The sequence below is a fragment of the Centruroides sculpturatus genome, unplaced genomic scaffold (assembly GCF_000671375.1).
Source record: "Centruroides sculpturatus isolate CEXI.00-Female unplaced genomic scaffold, Cexi_2.0 scaffold31, whole genome shotgun sequence".
Classification (NCBI taxonomy): domain Eukaryota; kingdom Metazoa; phylum Arthropoda; class Arachnida; order Scorpiones; family Buthidae; genus Centruroides; species Centruroides sculpturatus.
This window is the reverse complement of record NW_019384496.1, coordinates 154,336-170,113: the sequence shown is the minus strand read 5'-3', so window position 1 is coordinate 170,113 and position 15,778 is coordinate 154,336. Positions and strand designations below refer to the sequence as shown.

Sequence of the window (15,778 nt, the reverse complement as noted above, 5' to 3'; positions counted from 1 at the left end):
AGTTTCGAGAAGGACCACGTGTATCGACAGAAGGCGAGAAGAGAAAATTTACATACTTAAGTACTAATAGTTCACGAAAATAATAATTTTCGTGAACTATTATTACTTAAGTATGTAAAAATTTATTACATTTCCTGTTGTACGAGGGTTTTACCCAATTCTCGAACCGTGTCAGAGTAAATCCGTGCTATAAAAGTACCGTGTTATACGGGGGATGGTACCAATTCTCGAACCGTGTTAGAGCGAATCCGTGCTATAGAAGTCCCGTGTTATACGGGGGTTACCTGTATTTAATTAATGTATTAATTAATAATAAATGCATATCTAAATATACAAAGAAATATAATATCCTACTTATTGCCACGAGAATTGTAATATAATATGGTAAATCATAGATATCAGATATTTTAAAGTGATTATTGTTTAGTGCAAGCTGTGTAAACATTTCTCCGTTCTCCACCTAGTAATGAACTCTAAATGTCGATACACACAATACCAGGAAGTTTAACGGAAAATGTAATAACAAAACTGAATACTATCTGTTTTTTAATGTAATAAGTAATAAGAGTAAGTTTAAATTTAGGATGCTCAATGCAAATGATCCTAACTTTATACTTATATTAATCAAGTTAGGATGAAAGATGGAAAACATATTTTTCACTTGGAAAGATTCACCGGTGGTCGAGTGAATAAAAACTGGACATTGAACACTGAACAGTGGTATATCGCAAATTCCAACTGTCTGCATAAGGTTTTTCCGGGTTTTTTCACCTGTCTAATATCTAAATAGGGGTCAGTTTCCCTAGAAAGTTCTTCCTGGAGAAAATTACCCTTAGCAGATCGCCCTGATATTGAGTTCCGTATTCCATCAAAAACCAAATCGAACTATTTCAAAAGTTCAAAATGGGAAGAGTGTTTTATAAAAAACATATAACACGTAATATGCATAAAAACTTGCTACCTTTATTCAAAGATTATCTTAACTTTATGATGTAAACTATGTTCTATAATGTATGAATTATAAGTTTTAATTGAATGAGAAATAAAAAGAAACGAGTATAATTCTTTCTAAAAGATAAAAATTCGATTCTTGTTTCTTTAATTTAAATTTTTAATTTTGAAATTCCTATTTTGTATTAAAAAAAGTTACAATCGCGAGTTTTCCAGGAAATTTTACAGTTTATACAGGAAGGATATTTTGAAATTTAAAATTAAATCGCGTTTATCGATCTTATTCCAATTAATATTATTACAATTCATTTTGTAATAGTATTTCACTCTNTACCACGAAGGAAAAATGAAGTAAGAATATTTGCGCTTTTCAGTTATTATCCATATCAACTCAAATAACAAATTATTATATATTATTCCGCAACCGGTGTGCCGTCACAAGGTGAAAGGTGTGACGTGAACTTTTACATATTTTATTAATTTTCAAGTTTTGTTTATATATTTTTATTACATTTGCTGTGTTTTTTATGCTTGTATTTCATTCTCTGCGGCAGCACTGACAAAATAAGATGACGTTTGTTTATTCTTTATTACAAACCACACATTTTTATGTATTTTAAGTAATTAAATGTAAAATAAATTTGCTCACAGGTATTGATTCTGTTTAATAATAATAATAATAATAAATTAGTGGCATTACGTAATTCTGTTAGTAGTATCATATCATACGTTTTTGAGGGTAATAACATTTTGGTGTGCCGTGTTGAGTAAAGGAGTTAAGTAGAAAAAGGTTACTGAACACTGATCTATAAGATATTATATATTATCAGAAGATTCAATTATAGATTTTATTTATGCTACATTCTTTTCTCATAAGACATGTCAACTTTTAACGATCTTATAAAATACTAATAAATAAGCCTGGCGTTGCACGGGAAAACGATTTGGATGATTTGGTACGTTTGAAAATTAAGTTATTACTATCAAGAACAGAAAATCGCATTTAAAATAGTACATAGAAGTCATTTTTTCGGTTAAGCCTTAATGCTCTCCTTCTCCCCCCCGCGGGGAAATTTCGTAAAATCATTTTTTAGTGTGCATTTTCATGACGTACTCTAACTGTGTACCAAATTTCACCTATTTAGATTCAGCGGTTTGCTCTGGGCAATAATCAGTCAGTCAGACTGGACATGTAATTTTATATATATAGATAAACGGTTTTAATAGCTATATTTATATGATAAGTAATTCTAATCCAAAAATGGTTCCTATAGAGAACACGGAAGGTATAAATCATATCTATAATTCGCATCGTGCTTCGTTATATTTATTGTTTCATACGACGCAAATCCATAATGATTTCATCTAATTATGTCTATATTATTAGAAATATTTTGAAAATATATTTTTAATTATATTTAAAAATTTCACATTTGCATCCACAACATTTGATACTGTTTGGTTCTATCTGCTTCCGTTTCCGATAATTTTTTAAAAAAGATTTTCTTATAGAAAAAACATTACATTTTTCACACTATACGCTGGAGATTGAGTGCATAACCGAATTGAATACAATCAGCTTTTAAAAAGTCGATTGTTTTAAGTACAGGTATTTACAATAATTAGAATTTGATATTTGAAGCCTATTCCAGAAAACCTCACTTCATCCAATGCTTTTTAAATAATTGAACGATTCTGTAAATGAATATAATTTTTTTCAATAAAAACTATATTTGTTAAGTTATAAATATTTATGCATATAAAAATATAAATGATAAAAATTAAGAGGATAATTCGCTAACAAAGGCAAATAAAAAGTTGAATGTAGAATTGATTTATATTCTCTCTAAGGCAATTACAGAAATAATTGCTAGAAATTATTTTAGAAAATTTTTTATTTTGTAAACATAGAATCATAAATCTTGGACAACTTTTATTAAATAAGCTGAATTTGGAATCACCAATATACTGTACAATATAAGCAGTGGATAAAGCAGATAAAGAGTGGATAAGTAGAGTAATGATCGTTAAAGTGCACTTATTTAAGGTCTGGAAGGATATATAACTATTCAAACTCACTTACTGTATAACTCTAATAATAATACTAATTTTAGCACAGCATCTTTAATATACCTTAAATAGTATTTATTTAGCTGAATAAAATATTGGAAAAGCCCTATCAGAAGGTAAATGTTCGTGTAATGGAGTGTCAACAATTATGGAGGTCAAGGCTGTTTTTTTTTTTTTTTTAATTTTTCTTATGTGAGAAAACGTTATTGTTTCATATAATAAAGTAACAATTCCAATCAATTTTATCAAATTTTATTATTATGTTAAATAAATATGTTAGAATTAACAATAATTTACGTTGGCGATTTAAATAAAACAGAATTTTTGATTCGTTTAAAATATAATCGGTTTGAGGCTGATTACAATGGCATTGGTTAGGCAGGAGATCTTCAGTAGCGTTAAAAATATAATGCTGGAATCGAATTTTTTTATTTTTTATAATTTTTTTAAAGAGTAGAAAACTTGTGAAAAATTAACGAATTCTATTTTAAAATTTCTAACCATGCGGTAAAAGAATAATTAAATAGGTTTTAACGAAAAAAACTGTTTGATTTTATCCGCTTCCGTCTTCGAAGATTTCCGGAAATGGATTTTTTCGTAGAAAATGCATTAAATTTCTAACTCCATTTCCTGCATAACCAATTTGACGTCACAATCAACTTTAATATATAATAGAAATGTATTTAATTTTACACAATATATTTTTGTCAATTAGCGTTATGTACTGTACAAGTATTATTTATAGCCTATAATTGTTTATATGCTTCTTCGTTTAAAATAAAATTTCAAGTTTACTATTACTGTATATTAAAAAATTGTGAAGCTGATAACAAAGTTGTTTTAAGTCGGATGCACACACGCGGCGCGGCAAGGAAAAGCTGTATCGCAAACGCATCTTCGCTGCGCGGCAGCACGCTTACATTTCGGCGCATGCGTTCAGTATTCAAGATGGCGAACGATACCGATGTTGTCGCTATCCACGTGTTTACAAATTTTGTTTTGTACGGCTTGCTTTATTTAGTTAGAAAAATTTTGTCGAAGATTTTGGGTTAGAGAGATTTTCTTGGATCGATAAAGAACTGGTGTACAAAATACGCTTATTCCTCGATAAAGAATACTATTTCGAGTAAGATTCGGTTGTGTTGTTGTTTGAATTAAATTATATATGATTATTTGTGTAGAATTTGTGTTAAATTTATTATCCTTTCTTTTTTATTCTGATGTTAGTTAACTCGGTTAACTGCGTCGAACTTTCCGCCGTTAAAACACCACGTGATTGTATTTTCTCACGTGACTACCAGACAAACTGTTATTGGCTGATAGAAACGCGTCTTGGCAGCGGTCACCGCAAAAGATAGAATTCAACCAACTTTTGCGGCACGAGAAAAGCGGAACAAAATCGACTTCTGCGGCGAGAAAAAATGACGTCATTCTGCCGCTTTTCCTTGCCGCGCCGCATGTGTGCATTAATTGGACTAAAGTTAATGCTGATGTTTTAGCGCTTAGTTTTCAATTTTATAATCGAGATGGGTTACGGATAATAATAATGATAATAATAACAATAAGCGCAGAGCCCAAACTGTTAGGAATTGAAAGTTGAAATTTGGTACACAGGGTACGTCACGAGAATGTACACTAAAAAGGGATTTTTCGAAATTCCCCCCACGGGGGAGAGGAAAAGGATTAAGGCTTATCCTAAAGAACTCAGCTTCTACTGTACTAGTTTAGATACAATTTTTTATTTTTAACTGCATTTTAGTAGGGTACCACATTTTTGGATTCCTGTAAAAGAAGATGGTAACTGCCTGTTTTCGAGCATAGCGTACTGTATTGTACGTTGAATACGGTACTTCCTCGGATCATATAAGAGTAAGGAATAGGCAGGGGCGAATTCTATGGACTTGCTTAGCATGCACCACATGCTTAAGAGAAAGTATTAACTGTCAATATACTTTTTATATGAGAACAAATATGCCAATAATAATTTATTGTAACGTGTAAACTCTTTTATCATTTTTGTTTTCTTTTACATTGGCAGCTATCGGCTAGCCGTTTTAAGTCAGCGCGACGCTTGTGGGAACTCGATTGCTTGCTCGTGTGGAGGTTTGCCGCAGCAAATGAGTGCGCGCGCATGACGTCATTGAAGCATTTAACATAGCCAGATTGTATCGAAAGCTTGCGGTACCCAATCAGCATATATGTATTGTGTACAGGGCGGATCTACATTGAGATTAATAGGGCTTAAGCCCTGGGACCCCAGTGTCAAGGGCCCACAAAATTTGAATTATTATCATAAATTTTTAATACTTTTTCATTATATTTCATATACAGTATTTTATGTGTAGGTATAATGGGCTTTATAATAGTCCACACTTTTTTATTCACACCAAATAACGTTTCTGCCTATTGTTTAGTGCTAGAGATAGGTCTATTGTTCTTATTATAACTTTCAGCATGCCCAAAAGTTTTGGTCAGGATTTGCCCCTTGGAATAAGATTGTTTCGTATGTGGTTGATAAGTGACAGGAATTTGGAGCATTTACAGCAGCATCAAACGGTAATCCTTACAAAACTGTGGAGGAGTATAAAAATGAGATGGGACGATTGAACACTTATCGGTCCACTGTTGAATTACATGCAGCGTCGGAATTATTTGTGTGTAAATTTGAAATTTATATAGGACATAAATTAGATAGCTGTTTTCGAAAGGAAACTTCAAAGGTGGCGAGACTAAGGTTTAATGGAGACGGATAAAATGGTCATTTTGACGCATTAATACCTGAAAAGGAAGTGGACGTGGGGATGAAAGAAGTGTATTCCTTAAGAATGGAAGTGTTAAGAGAAAGCGACGTGCAAGATTTACAGGCGCAGATGCGGTTTTTTGCGATTTTGCGGGAAATCGAACATATTTTTAGACCCACCTAAACATTCTCTAATTAGTCTGGAAACGGGAAACCTAATTCTTGCATTCTGTGAAAATGGGTAAGATTGGCTATAATGTAATAATCTTAATCTTCGCTGTCGTTACTTTTTGCACGAGCAATGTCGAGCTTATCTGCTAGTTTACTCATAAAAATAGAACAAATGTGTCATCAATTAATCATAATAATCAAGTATAAATGACTGATGTCAATCTAGTAATATGCAATTTAGGCTAATGTTTTTCCTTTGTGTGTGTATTTGTTTTACTTGTCTTTTTCTTAATTTTCGTCTAGAATTTCTTTTTTTGTTTGGTTCAATGTCACGACTTGGTGAATTTATTGACACTTGGCAAATAATTTCATCATCAACTTTTAATCCATACAGATACGCGTTTCGGGCTTTCGCCCCTCTTCAGTCTGTTACATAGATAGGTTGTATCTTATGGGTATCTATCAGGCACCTTCCGCACTACGTCTTCTCACGCCCCTTCTCTTCCTTGCCGACTTGACGGCCTCCCACGCAGAAGAGGGGCGAAAGCCCGAAACGCATATCTACAGTGTATGGATTAAAAGTTAATGATGAAATTATTTGCCAAGTGTCAATAAATTCACCAAATCGTGACATGAACCAAACAAGACAAGAAGAAGACACGGTTTCGACAAATAAATAAAATTTCTTTTTTCTTTTAATTTTTACAAACTGAGAAGTTTTTCAACTATAATAAGAATCAAACACTTATATGTAATGATTTTGTTATTTTTTTAATATGCAGTATTTAAATGTTTCAAAATACAGTACATTTAATAATAGGCATACTTTTAAAAATATAGACGGATATTTAAGAATTATTTTAAAACATTTAGGAATTAAGGCTGATTATAACCTCTTTAGTTATGCATGCTCCAGTAGATGGCGTTAACACATGTAATTCTTTTACTAAAATATTTACCGTGGCCATGAAACTAAGGAACCAAAATGGCGACTCCATAAGGAACATTGGTGTCCTGACCTTGTGTTTATAGACCTTACTCTGACTAAAGAGGTTACAATCAGCCTTATCTTGAAAATTTTAAGCCAATTAAATAATATTATTTATATATATTAAAGAAGATGAAAAAGGGTAATTTAAATTTTAGAACAATAAGTTTCAGTAGTTTCTAAATTACACATATTATTAAGCAAATAATTACTTTATAAGTATTAGAAACAAATAATGAATTTAACGGGTTTACAAATGATATACAGGTAACCCCCGTATAACACGGTAGTTACGTTCCAAAAAATTGCCGTGTTATGCGAATCCGTGTTATACGAAACAAAGAACTAATACGAAAAGGATGGTTAGGTTCCAAAAATTAAAAAACATGCTAGTATATTTTCATAATTAAGATAAATATCTTCATAAAAATTTTTTAAGTGATACATATTAATATAAATTAAACAATGTTTTCTTCGTCATCACTAAAAACACTATTAATTAACCGAGAGCGTTTTCTTTTTGGCAAGTTATCCTTATCCTCTGAGCATTTTTCTGCATTATCTTCAGATCCATGCTTTACCTTTTGCAAAATGTATGTAATTTTAGATTGCTTGCTTCTAGTTAAAAGGTCTTTATAAATTTCCTTATATGGTGCTAAGCACTTATGAAGAATAAAGCAAGTATGGAATAAGGGAAAAACATTCGGCAACATCAGAAGCAGAAGCGTCGCGATCTGGCAACATTGAAACAAGTTTCGAGAAGGACCACGTGTATCGACAGAAGGCGAGAAGAGAAAATTTACATACTTAAGTACTAATAGTTCACGAAAATAATAATTTTCGTGAACTATTATTACTTAAGTATGTAAAAATTTATTACATTTCCTGTTGTACGAGGGTTTTACCCAATTCTCGAACCGTGTCAGAGTAAATCCGTGCTATAAAAGTACCGTGTTATACGGGGGATGGTACCAATTCTCGAACCGTGTTAGAGCGAATCCGTGCTATAGAAGTGCCGTGTTATACGGGGGTTACCTGTATTTAATTAATGTATTAATTAATAATAAATGCATATCTAAATATACAAAGAAATATAATATCCTACTTATTGCCACGAGAATTGTAATATAATATGGTAAATCATAGATATCAGATATTTTAAAGTGATTATTGTTTAGTGCAAGCTGTGTAAACATTTCTCCGTTCTCCACCTAGTAATGAACTCTAAATGTCGATACACACAATACCAGGAAGTTTAACGGAAAATGTAATAACAAAACTGAATACTATCTGTTTTTTAATGTAATAAGTAATAAGAGTAAGTTTAAATTTAGGATGCTCAATGCAAATGATCCTAACTTTATACTTATATTAATCAAGTTAGGATGAAAGATGGAAAACATATTTTTCACTTGGAAAGATTCACCGGTGGTCGAGTGAATAAAAACTGGACATTGAACACTGAACAGTGGTATATCGCAAATTCCAACTGTCTGCATAAGGTTTTTCCAGGTTTTTTCACCTGTCTAATATCTAAATAGGGGTCAGTTTCCCTAGAAAGTTCTTCTTGGAGAAAATTACCCTTAGCAGATCGCCCTGATATTGAGTTCCGTATTCCATCAAAAACCAAATCGAACTATTTCAAAAGTTCAAAATGGGAAGAGTGTTTTATAAAAAACATATAACACGTAATATGCATAAAAACTTGCTACCTTTATTCAAAGATTATCTTAACTTTATGATGTAAACTATGTTCTATAATGTATGAATTATAAGTTTTAATTGAATGAGAAATAAAAAGAAACGAGTATAATTCTTTCTAAAAGATAAAAATTCGATTCTTGTTTCTTTAATTTAAATTTTTAATTTTGAAATTCCTATTTTGTATTAAAAAAAGTTACAATCGCGAGTTTTCCAGGAAATTTTACAGTTTATACAGGAAGGATATTTTGAAATTTAAAATTAAATCGCGTTTATCGATCTTATTCCAATTAATATTATTACAATTCATTTTGTAATAGTATTTCACTCTTGATTAAATTAAAATTATTAATGCATTATATAAATTATAAAATTAACAAATTACTTTCCGAAAGAATAATATTATGGCAATAGAAATTTTTTATAATCAGAATATGAATTTTTGACAAATTAATAGCAACGCATGCTACTCCCAGATTATTTAATCTAATTAAATAAAATTATATTTTTAATTAATATTTTAATGCTTTTAATCTGATCTGTAATCAATTACCACATTTATAATTTATCATTAATTCTTACATAATTTTAAACTAATCCTTCTCATCAAGCCCATCGTGAGTTCTGTTAGACTAGAATGGGGAGGCCGAGTGGTAAGAGATGGGGCTAGATATATTCGTAACGGATTACCTTACGCCCTTAATATGTTCCTCCGATTGTAATACGACCGCAATGTGTACTTAATATGTAGCAATCTCACTTTTGAAAGGATATGAATACATTGCGTTTGTATGTAGTAAATAATTTTTATGTTCCTATTTATGTAATGTTAATGTTCCTACTGTTTTCGAGTCAGTAAAACATGTTATTTTTAATCATTAAGAAGTATTTTATGCTTTTATTTGAACATTCCAACTAATTTCGGTTTATCTAGATTGGGTCCAACGCCCAAACGGGTTTGACTATAATTGCAATGAATATCTAATACGATTGTTGTTGTTGTATAGTAAAACAAATTTTAATCTGTTTTATATACTTTCTCTTATTTATAATGTAAATTCTTCTTATTAAAATTAGAATTGTGTGTATTTTTTAATGTTAAAAACGTCATTTCCTCAGTTTATGTTAAACGATTACAAAACTGATTCCCGATGTGAGACAATTAGTTAATAACATTACAAAAACAATAAAAAACTTATTAGTTACGTTTATTTTACTGAAGTATACGATTCATTTGAAAATGGCTGATTTTTACGGAATACCGTTTTATATTATATTCCCGGTGATGATCTTCGTATCATTTTATCTGTAAGTACAATTTAATCAAATTTTAAAATTTATCACTATAATTTCCTAGATGATAATATGAATATATGAATAAATTAAATTAATGTCTCATTGACTCTGATAACGTTCTTTAATTGAATAACTTAAATCATAAAATTTGTTTTTTCAAACTAAAATAGGTATGTGACAAGAAATTTTGGTTATTGGAAAAGATTGGGAATTCCTGAAGTAACTCCAATGCCTTTCACGGGATCATTCAAATTCGATTTTTACTCCGTAAGGATCTTTATATTATTTATGCTATAAATGTATTTCTTTTTAAAATGTATACTTTAGTTTTAAATTTTTATAGCATCATGGAAAAAGGGAACAAAAATGGTATAAGAAATATGGAAAAATATTTGGGTAAGAGAAAAAAGCAATTGAAAATATGATATTCATAATATTAGAAAATATCAGTATTAAATTATTTACATCCAAATTAAAATGTATGTATAGATTTAACGGGTATATAGTATATAGATAATCAAAATAAATCTCTGTAATATAAGTATTTTCTATATTTGCTAAATTATATATTAAATTTAACATGTTTTTCTTCTACTGAATAACAAAAATTTTATTCTAAAATAAATAAACTTACTATAAATTTATACAGTACTGCATATGAGAAATTTTCAAATGATTTAAGAATTTGTCATTTTAATTTGTATGAATATTTAGACAATGCCATTCTATTATATTTTGCTCTACTAATTAATTTATTTAAGATTCTAATTATATTCTGAATTAAAATACATGAATTAGTTACATCAGAGTGTAAATTATAAGCTATATCATTTTCTGTAATAGTAAAATTAATTTTGTATTAGGTTCAATTCTATTGTAGAAGCACTTCCAGATTTCAATCTATTATATTTTCCTTGTAAAGCATATAAATATTAATAAATATTAAGACAAGTCTGTCAATGTTGGACAAAGGGAGGGGTTAAACTTCAATAGACGTCTGTTTATTTTACTAAATTACTAAATTTTATACAGTTTACGCATTTTATTATTAATAAAGTGATAAAGGTTTTCAGGTTTTGAGAGGGATTGAGTTCTGTGAACGTCCGAAGAAGGAAGAGAGTTGAGAAAACTTGGAAAAGCCCCTTATGTGAAGCTCCCTGAGCAATATTTTAATACTTTAGAACATGATAACCTCTCTTAACATAAAATTTACTCAATGTAAATAAAACGATTTAAATTATTTTGGTTTCCTATATGACTTATTCTGAAACACCGGATATACAGTGGGGTGCAAAAGTATGTATAAAGTTGGAAAAAAAACATACAGGAAGAAAATAGGAAGGAAGAACATTTATTTTTATGTACAAATTACATCACAAATAAGAAATACGAACTAATAAAAGATAATAAAAAAAATAATAATGAACACCAAACATTTTTATTTCTCAGATTCTCAACTATATACCTACTTTTGCAGCCCCATGTATACTCAAAATCAGGACTGTTTTGACAAGACCGGGATATATAATCATATTTCATTTTGAAGCTATTTAAATTATATAAACTATAGTTATAGATTATAAATTAAATTTTAACTATAATTTACGGCTGTAAACATTATAATACATATACATTTTAGTATATACGAAGGTGCCGCTCCAGTTCTCGTGATAGCAGATCCACATCTGTTGAAAAATATTCTGATTAAAGATTTTCATGTATTTTCCGAAGGGAGAGTGAGTAAATTTACAGAAATAGTTTGTTATTTGTTCGATATTTATTTTAATGATATTGTTATCTAGGGTCTTCGTTTTGGAGACAATATCATTGACAGAATGCTTGTCTTTCAACATGGAAAACAATGGAAGGAATTAAGAAGTATAATGACTCCAACTTTTAGTTCCGGAAAAATAAAAATGGTAATTTTTTTTAAATGATAGAGTTTATAAAAATGTTAAGTTAGATAATAATTAATAAACTGTATTTTTATGATTGAAATTATTAAAATAAATTCTAATTTCTAGATGAGCAAATTAATTGATGACTGCGGTAAAACACTTACAAATAATTTCATAGAAGCAGCTGAAAGCAAAAAAGAAATTGATGTTACCAAGTAAGAAATTTGTTTGATATAATTAAATTATCATTTATAAGGAATAAGAAGTCGATAGAATTGCGGATCTAGACTAGATTTTGTTGCAAAATATGCAACTCAAAATCTTTCCGCAGGTCACGCATCCTTAAAGTTTTATTACTTTAAATAACTATGATTTCCAATGAAAAATATATATATATATACTTTTTTTTAAAATTATTATAAGTTTATGATATGCATTAAGATGAGCTTGCAAAGAATTAACCAAATAACAATAGAAGTAAAAAACTGATAAGAAATGGATCATTCTCAATCAGCACATCCCGTATTTACTTCTACTCATTACTAAAAAAATTTTTAAATGTAGGATAATTTAATAACATTGAAATTTAATTTCTGATTCAGGTATTTTGGTGCTTATGCTATGGATGTAATTGCCAGATGTTCTTTTGGTATTCAACTTGATTCCAGAAAAGATCTCAATAATCCTTTCTTAAAGGCAGTTAGACAAACTATTAGGCCCATGTCTTGGAGAACCTTAATAGCTGGTAAGTCTAATTAATTAATTTGAAGAGAAAAACAGTAGTCTAATTAATTAGTTTGAAGAGTAAAACAGAATAAAAATGAAATTTTCTATGGAAAAATTCTAATTTTTCAGTTTTATTTCCTGGTTTGGCGAAGATACTTCGTTTATCTTTATTTGATCCAAGGACATCTTTGTTCTTTAAGGATGTTGCAATGCAAATAATTAATGAGAGAAAACATCTGAACGAAGTAAGCCTTTTTATTTAAAATTATTATATTACTTTTAACTTATATTAAATTAAACTAAGTTTCATTAAACTTTTATATTCACTCCTACACTGTTTAATTGATAATAACACTAAATTATTAAAATGCTGTTAAAGAAAAATAATAATATATTTTCATGTAAAATATTCCTAATGATGTAGATGTTTGGGCCTAATAGTTTTCTAACAGTACCTAGGAGTTGATGATGATAAATGCTAGACGTTCTCAGAAAAGTACCCAGACGTTTATCTTCTTAAAGGCTTCTAATCTAGCGAACAATCAGAAATCTTAGAGATATAGGGAGAAGTTAACTTCTCAAAGATCAAAGGTTTTGAATTAGAAGTTAAGTAATTACCATTCACTTTTAGTATGCAATCGCAATTAGTTAATTTCTTCGCTTAGTGACGAAGTTAACTTCTTAGCGAACAATCAGAAATCTTAGAGATATAGGGAGAAGTTAACTTCTCCCTAGAACAGGGGTCGGAATTAGCGGCTCGCGAGCCGCATGAGGCTCTTTGCATAAACTCTTCGGACATAAACTCCAATTTCACCTCACCTCATTTCACCGCAGCCTTATAACTTATGCCTTTATGAGATAGAGTCGTATGCCGTCCGCATATGACCACACTCGCGTTGATCAATATGTGTCGCATAAGAGTGGTAGCATTTGAAGCATATCTATATGTATAACACATTGAACGCGTGACCGTCCATCCGTGTAACGTTATGCCAAAAACGTCCACTGGAGGCGCCCCTGTCGTGTGTCGTATTTCGCAAATTTAAATTAATCTGCGGCTCTCTAGTACTTTTGTTATCCTGTTCTTTTGTTTTCATGACAATTTGGCTCTTCTCACTTGACAAACTGCCGACCCCTGCCCTAGAAGAAGTTAACTAATTGCGATTGCATACTAAAAGTGAATGGTAATTACTTAACTTCTAATTCAAAACCTTTGATCTTTGGTTCAGTATACAGCCGTTAAATTATTTAGAGATTCAACTAATTCAGCTATTATTCAAGTAATTTTAAATAAAATTATTTCAGATGTTAACTTATTTGCTAAATATTGCATTTGTTTTTAAAACAGGATGAGAAACCACAAGATTTTCTTCAATTACTACTAGAAGCGGAAAAAGAAGATTCTAATAGCAAAAATGGAAAAAAGAGTAAGTAAAATATATAAGAACAGATCAATAAACGATTATCGATGTCATTGTTTTCGCGGTTATTTATTGATCCACTCTCATAGACATTATACAAATACTAAAGATTGTACAGTATTTTTATATTTAACTATGATGTTATTTCTCAGCATTAGAACTGGACGACGTCATCTCCCAATGTGTAATGTTTTTTATGGTGGGTTATTTTACAACAGCAGCAACTCTCTCGTTTGTAGCTCATCAGCTTGCAATTAAGCCAAAAATACAAGAGAAACTTATCAAAGAAATTGATGAAGTTCTAAAAGGCAAAGTAAATATCCTGATATAAATTTGATAATTTATCTCAAAATGATTCAAAAATTTGATTAGTTAACATTATTATAACAGGAAAAAATACACGTTGATGATGTGACTGAACTTAAATATTTGGATGCCGTTTTGCAAGAAACTCTTCGATATTATACGCCAGCTGCAAGGTTTGTTTTGATTGAGCATATAAAATGTAATAATATAGAAAATAAAATATGTTTATGTAAAAATTAGATTAGAACGCCGTCCAGTTGAAGATTATAAATTAGGAGATACAGGGATTATAATTCCAAAATCTACATTAATTAATGTACCGATTTACGCACTTAATCACGATCCTCAATATTTTCCAGAACCAGATAAATTCGATCCCGAAAGGTAAATTCCTTTTGCAAATATAAATTCAATGTAAAAGCTGTTTTTAACGATTTTCGATTATAGATTCATGCCCGAAAATAAGAATACAATACTTCCTTTCACAAATCTTCCTTTTGGTGATGGACCGAGAAATTGTATCGGCAAGAGATTTGCTTCAATGGAAATCAAAATGGCTTTGGTGAAAGTTTTACAAAATATTAGATTTAAACCTGGAGTAAATACTAAGGTACAAATAATTTTATTAAAATTAGATAAATTTAGAAAGGAAATTAATTTTGTTAAACTTTTTCTTTTAGGAAGAACCAGAGTTTTTTCCTGGTGGAGGTCTTCATCGTCCACAAAATGTTTTTCTAAAGATCGAAACCAAATCATTATAATTAGATTTTATAACTGAATGTAAATTAATTTAAACTTCATATTACAATAAAGGTTGAATTTTCTTACAAATATTTACAAATACGGTTTACAATTACAGTTACAATTAACAAATACAATTACAATAATTTACAAATAACTGTCGATCTGACGCATTGCTTACGAATTTCTCAAAAGATTTGTCGAAATGTGTTTTGGTTGAAGGTTTTTATTTGTATAATTACAGAATATAATACGGAGGAATTCAACGCGATATTAAATGGAACTGTGACTTTCATCTACTGTATAACTTTTATCAAGCGTAGTCTAACTATTTAATAAAAAAAAACAGGGGAAATAACATAGTAAATGAATGCAGAAAACATGACTAAATTTTATATATCAAATGACGGAAACATGAAAGATTGAATAATTATTTATTTTTGATCAGCTCGTTATATATTTTAGTTAAAAATACTTTTTTGTTGGATGCGCAGAGTTATTATAATGAACTATTGACGAATTTGTTAACTTCGGCATTGTGATGTCAGATGGTTAATAAAAGTATTTATTTATTTATTATCATTTCAGAAACAATAGTTTGATTCTCAAAGTTTACGTTTAAAGAAAATAAAGAACCGAGTATTACATAAAATAAAACTAGAAATTTATTAGACGAAATTGCAAATTAAATAAAAACTAAAAGTCGTTATGTAAGGCGAAGAAAAGTTATTTTTGGCAAAAATAAAAAGTTTCTAAAAAGTAAGTATTA

At 29.7% G+C, this 15,778-nt stretch overlaps 1 protein-coding gene across 1 annotated transcript; it reads left to right on the top strand.

Moving 5' to 3' along the window:
- Positions 1-9,855: 9,855 nt before the first annotated feature.
- On the top strand, positions 9,856-14,656 carry LOC111621936 (cytochrome P450 3A41-like). Its single transcript, XM_023364188.1, has 12 exons — positions 9,856-9,929; positions 10,088-10,184; positions 10,261-10,313; positions 11,557-11,653; positions 11,720-11,836; positions 11,942-12,030; positions 12,418-12,560; positions 12,671-12,786; positions 13,890-13,968; positions 14,115-14,275; positions 14,353-14,441; positions 14,509-14,656. Exons 1-12 carry the CDS (start codon positions 9,862-9,864, stop codon positions 14,654-14,656), a joined length of 1,257 nt encoding a protein of 418 aa, XP_023219956.1. The 5' UTR covers positions 9,856-9,861.
- The last annotated feature ends 1,122 nt before the right edge of the window (positions 14,657-15,778 follow it).